Consider the following 6209-nt stretch of genomic DNA (forward strand, 5'->3'; position numbering starts at 1 on the left):
TCAGGAGCTGGAAGCGACAGCCAGTACACTATGTACGTGAAGGGGGGAACAAGGCAATGAAGCCATGGGTTCAATACGCAGTGCTTGCAGCATGGATGTAACCTATATTCGAACCTTAACTGTCGTAATACCTTCTCAGCTCTCAACTGTCGTTGTTTGTTGCTAATCCCACCCTCGAATGGTTCACTTGTACCTCGAGCCGCCTTGGCGTTGTCTTGGCATTGCTTTAATGCACCTCAGCCCCACTGCTAACTGGAGGCAGCCTAGTGCTTATCCAACACCGCCACTAGTGGGCAGAATGAGGAAGCATAACGCGAACATCCCGGGCGAATACGAGAACTCTGGGACCATGACTCCATAGTGGATCTTACCCTGTCGTTAGGCAGAGTACGATGAGATCAATGGGGACTTGGTCGGTCTGCTCCCACCCCAACGATCTTGACATTTCTGACTCCTTGGACATCAAGGGGAGGAATCAGACACGCGCCTCTCGATGTTCACTTTGGCGATACAGACCGGTTGACCAAAAGCTTCGTGTCTTCCTATATTCATCCTTACGCCTCGGAAGGTTGGCTCCCTTATTGAGACCCTAACGCAAATCAAACATGGCGAGGGTCAAACATCGGTCTATAGTTTTGACTATCAGCTCGCTTGTCACGGTGATAACTACAACCCTCCTGGCATTAGCGATCTACGTGAATATCGCACGCCCTGTTGTCGGCAAAGTCTCACATCCTGGATTTCCAGCAGTCAACGTTGAAGCAGCCCGATGGAATATCGCCTGCACTGTCTTAGGGACAGCCGTGGGAATATTAGTGACGGCAGGCCTTGCTTACGATGATGGATCACTGACACGAGAAGCAATACTGTCTAAAGAAGGTGTTGCCCCTTTCTATCTCCGTCCCTTGACAATAATGCGTGGAATGGATCAAATCAGGCATGGCTGGTCTCATGTCACCCGTATGATCCTCATTTGTCTCACAATCGTGGCTGCGCTGTTTACAACAGCGACCGTTGCAATATTTGGCGTTCATAATGTGGAGCAATCTTTGTCAAATCCATCGGCTAGCTGGCCATTGGCAACGATCCTCGACATCGAAGCCGATGGCATGTACTCTTCAGCCGAGCTTGTGAAAACGCCCTATGATCTCAATGCTCTGGATGCCTTTTTGTTCAGAATTGCGTATATTCAGGGGCTCAATACGTCAAAGCGGCACGAATCGGAGTACCCGAAGTATCTTTCGGCCTGGTTACCGGAAACTGGACAGCTTGGAGATACACTATATCCAACTCTTCGCACAGGTGGCATTGGCTTGAATACGTCCTCATATATTGACTACACCGGAAGACCCAGGGAGGGGTTCGATGTTCCCGCGATATATACGTTCAATAAACTACATGGCACAGTATTCGGAACTCATGTCAACGTCAAATGCACTGAAGCGCCGCATTTGCTCAAGACGGAGCTAGTCTCTGCGAACGATTATGCTTTGAATACGTGGTACTATCAAATAACCACTCAGAAGGGGGCGAAGCTCGAATTTCTTGCTGATCTTGACATTCTGAAAATCGGATCTGCTCTGGTCAATTACAACGGTTTGCCCGTTCTTACGATAGCAATACCGTATGACTCGAAGAAAGCTTTCGTCACCGAATGTACCTACTCAGGCAATGACTTCGCTGCCTCTGTGTCACTTGACTCACGAGTATCTCCATTGAAAGTCTTGGGTGAGACAAGAAATGGAGCTTCCATTAATAAAGATACCAAGTGGATTCTTGCAAACTCGATGAACAATCTGCTTTCTTTGCAAGCAGGTGGGAGTCTTACTCGTGCCTGGCAGTCTACCACGCAAGAGGGACCAATGTCAACAGACCAGAGTGACGCAACGACTAGGTCTTTCCTGGAAACAATCTTAAGCCAGATGGGAGAAGCTTTGATTAGTCTTAAACGGCAGGACCTTGAAAAGGCAGATCTTTATCACGCTTTTGAATTACCGACCGGGAGTGCCATAACAGTTTTCGTTACAGTTTCACAGCTTGGAGGGGGGACTTGGCCATGGTTGAGTGTGTATATCCTGGTCCTTCTAGGTTCTTTGTTGAGCATCTTTCGTTGTTGCAAGAGACTTGAGGTTCTTGAGATTGATGTCCAGGACCCATTGAGGGTTCTCGAGGTGACCTTAGCCCAAAAAGAAATTAGCTTAAAATCTCGAATTAGGTTCAGAGAGAAACTGGAGGTCATATAATTTGATGATGGGCTCTTGCCAAGCGGAGATATGAGGGGACAGAAGAGGCCGATGAGGAACACTTTTGACGAATTCTTTCATCTTGCCCGCGAGTAATATTCTTTCTATGGTCTTGACGTCATCATTGTAGGAAACACCTCGATATCTCCATGCCAGTGGTTTAGCTTTCAGACCTCAAATTAAAACTAGATACCCCGTAGGATTCTTGATCAAGCAAATTGCCACGGTAGGAAACGAGGCACGACGGGCCACCATGTCCACGATGGCTATGAATAAGTAAGACGATATGTATCATCTGAGCCAACGAGCGAATATATTTCTTTTTCCAGAAAGAAGTATGACGTATGCATTCTTTGTTGCTTGGCCAAGAAAGTTTTTACCACCTTATCATAAGGAGCGCATCCTCAATTTCTCAACTCCACGACACTTGCATTTAGACACCAACACACATAATAGCCCAGCCAAATGGTACCCGCGCAATCAACCTCAACGCGGGGATTCCAGGTATTAAACTGCGTGGCTGCCAGTTTTGACATTTAAGTGGAAGTGTAGCGTCTTTTATTGTCATAACCACCCGTGAGGCGGAATCTATTCAGCGCAGAAAAATCTGGTCAGTTACATACTCTCTCAAAACCCCCTGCCGAATTGTATCGTCTTGGTTGACAATAAGAAATGAGTCCTTGTTATAATATAGTAAGACTTCATGAACTCTTGCGGAACATTCTACTGTATGCAAATGGCCCAAACGGAGTGCTTTGGCAATCTGGCAAGATTGTCGCCTACTTGTCCTCCTTCAAAACGCACGCAGCCATTGTCCACACTTAGACCTCTGCATAGCCCACAAATGGGCCTAGACCCCCAGCCCATAGCCCAACCCGCAGTGGGCTATGGGCTCAATCTTCAGAGCCCAACCCAACCCACAGCCCATCGATGGTTGGGCTGTGGGCCCCCATCAAAGCCCATATCTATGCACAAATACAGTCTTGGCATGTATAATGTAGCTGATTAATGACTGTATTTTACACCTGTTCCAGCCTGTATATTTAGTATTATTATATTATCACTATAACAAGTAGGAATTGAGTGGATATTATACTAAATTCGACATCATGATGCCAGATTTCATACAAATTACACAAAAAAGCTTCAATTTGACTAGGAATTTATACTATTATAGCGCCTGGGAAGATTACTGAGTATCAACATGAAGATATATATATTTTATATAGACTGAAACAGGTGCATCTTTCTGTTGAAGTATAAATTCAAGTAACAAATTCATATTTTATAGGCTTACATGATTGAATTTTATACCAACAGATAGCCCATCTCTCCTTCTTTATTTCTGCTTCTATAGATAAGTGATATTACATCTAATCTCGATGTAATGGAGGTTTCAAAATATATTATGAGCTATTGGGTGAAATATTTTGAATGATAATATTGATAAATGGACCGGGAAATGGGCTGGGAATGGGCTATCTATGGGCTTTGGATGGGCTGAACCCACTTAATATGCATGATGTAGCTAATAATATACGAGTATTATAATCATCTGTTTTAATTCAGACCAGCACTGTGATGAATTCTCTGTTTGTTGCATCAATTTGCTGTTTCCTATTATCAAGAAGGTGGCCTTTTGTAATGTATGGCCTTGAACCTATCCCCCTGAAACCCCATACCCTTCCTACTATACATTTCATACTACACAATCTTGAATTTATTATTAAATCGTCAACTGATCATGTCGCAAAGCCAGCAAACCGAGATTGGATCATCTCAGTTCGACCCATTCGAACCTGACCTCGATACTATATCATTCACTGCTTCCCAGCAGGCATTCAGCAACTACGGTGGTTCATCGTTTCTTCAGCCATCTGTTCCTTCGTCAATCGCTCTAGAAGCAGACTTTGAGTGCTTTCAACGAGTCGGTCCTGGTAAAAGACGGGATTTCTTTCTCTTCGACGCGATGAATCATAGTAATTGGGTCGATTGGTGGTTACAGACCGACTATGGATCCAACAACAAGACGCTTCTATGGGACTCCCAGCATGGTTCCGCTTCGGAGACCTGGAAACAGTTTGAACAAGTAGCGCATTCGGTTTCGGGGAGCCCAAAGGTGATGTGCAAGCGTTGCGGTCTTATCCTTGAGCATCCATATGGCATTAAGCAAGAAACTAGTGCCAATACCAATGGTGCTAGTAGAAAGGTTAGCCGTCATGGCACAACGACTATCACTCGTCATCTAGAAACTAAAGGGTGCCGAAATGCTGCAATGATGCAGAAGCAAAAGGGTATAATAAGGGGATTTGTTCAATCAGTATGTAAATGCCTATCCTTTAATATTACTTACTAACAAGGGTTAATTAGGGTTATACAGCCGAAGCACCTTTCTCGCAAGAGGCCTGGAACGATCAACTCCTGCAGTTTATTACTATAAACCGACTCCCGTTCCGACTTGTCGAAAGCCCATCCTTCCGTCGCTTAATTGCACAATCACAGTTAGCCCCAGGCCCATTGACCATACCCTGCGCTACTACAGTTCAACGTCGGCTGTCTCTTAGTGTCAAAGAACGGCAACAGAATATACTTGGGCTACTACCAAAGCACGCGAGGATCTCAGTTGCATTAGATTGTTGGACTTCTCCATTTGGGCAGGCATTTATGGCTATCACTGGCTATTTTATCGATGCTGACTGGGTCTATCGTGAGGTGCTACTTGGTTTCAAACCCCTCTATGGAACACATTCCGGTGTGAACCTAAGTGCTATCCTCCTAGAAACGGTCACTGAGCATGAAATTCGGGACCGGATCTTTGGATTGACCACCGATAATGCGTCGAATAATAAGGCTCTGGTTGATGCCCTACAGCAATCTTTGCTACAACAATCTTCAATCAATACCAAGAACACCAACATTATCCGCATCCCCTGTCTTGCACATGTGATCCAATTGAGCTTGAACCAGCTACTTGACCGTCTAAAAGCAGTCCCTCAGAATGAGACTACGGAGACCAAATGGACTGAGCAACAAGGTACCCTCGTGAGAGCGAATACAAAAAAAAGGGATATCTCGCATACTTTGAAAAGAATACGAGCACTTGCTGTTTACATCCGCGCTAGTCCTCAGCGCCGGGATTCATTCATTGCACTTCAACCTGAAGGGCAAGGGCTTATGCTTGTCCAGGATGTGAAGACTCGGTGGAATTCAACATTCCTTATGCTCTGGCGAGCTAAGAGACTCCGTATCTTTATCATGCAGTTTTGTGATCAGTTCAACGAGAAAGACTTCGCCCTTGATGATGATCAATGGCGCCAGATTGACTATCTTCTTTGTATTACAAAGCCATTCTTTGATTATACACTTGCCCTCTCAAAGACACGAGATGTAACATCACATCTTGTCTTTCAGATCTATAATCTGCTATTCGAGCATATTGAACGATCAAAGAGACAATTGGAACGAAAGCGTGTTGCATGGAAACAGCAGATGCTTACCTCTCTCGATGCTAGTTGGTCAAAGCTACGCGATTACTACAAAGAGACTGATCAAATGCGAGGGCATATCTATGCAGTTTGCACAATGCTATCGCCAGATAGTAGATTTCAATTCTTTCTTTCTGATGACTGGTCCGACTCAAAAGAACTACGGGATCAGTATCGAGCAGCATTCCAAGATGCACTTGTTCCGATCCAGCAACGTCTTGCTAGTACTCAGGGTCTACAAGAGTCTTCTACATCGACAACAAGATCAGTTCTTCACAATCTTGTTCGAAGCCAGAAATCCAACACCAAGTCAAAGCCAGTTGTTGATGAAATGACGCAGTATCTTGACGGTAGTATGTTCAATCCCAATCCTTCTGATCAAATGATTTACTAGATACTAATTTTAATATAGATGTAACTGATTCCGAGCCACTCGCATTCTGGAGAGAGAATGAATCCCGTTTTCCGGCCGTCGCTGCAC

The 6209-nt window shown here is 44.8% G+C and overlaps 1 protein-coding gene across 1 annotated transcript; it reads left to right on the plus strand.

Annotated features, from left to right (window-relative positions):
• Positions 1 to 605: 605 nt before the first annotated feature.
• N7471_013058 (uncharacterized protein) lies at positions 606 to 2243 on the plus strand (the record flags this gene model as incomplete). The annotated part of the gene is made up of 1 exon (XM_057285777.1): positions 606 to 2243. One exon carries the CDS (start codon positions 606 to 608, stop codon positions 2241 to 2243), a length of 1638 nt encoding a protein of 545 aa, XP_057129770.1.
• Between the last annotated feature and the right edge of the window lie 3966 nt (positions 2244 to 6209).

Source organism: Penicillium samsonianum (genome assembly GCF_028829775.1).
Source record: "Penicillium samsonianum strain IBT 33392 chromosome Unknown utg000008l_segment0_segment0, whole genome shotgun sequence".
NCBI classification, from domain to species: Eukaryota; Fungi; Ascomycota; class Eurotiomycetes; order Eurotiales; family Aspergillaceae; genus Penicillium; species Penicillium samsonianum.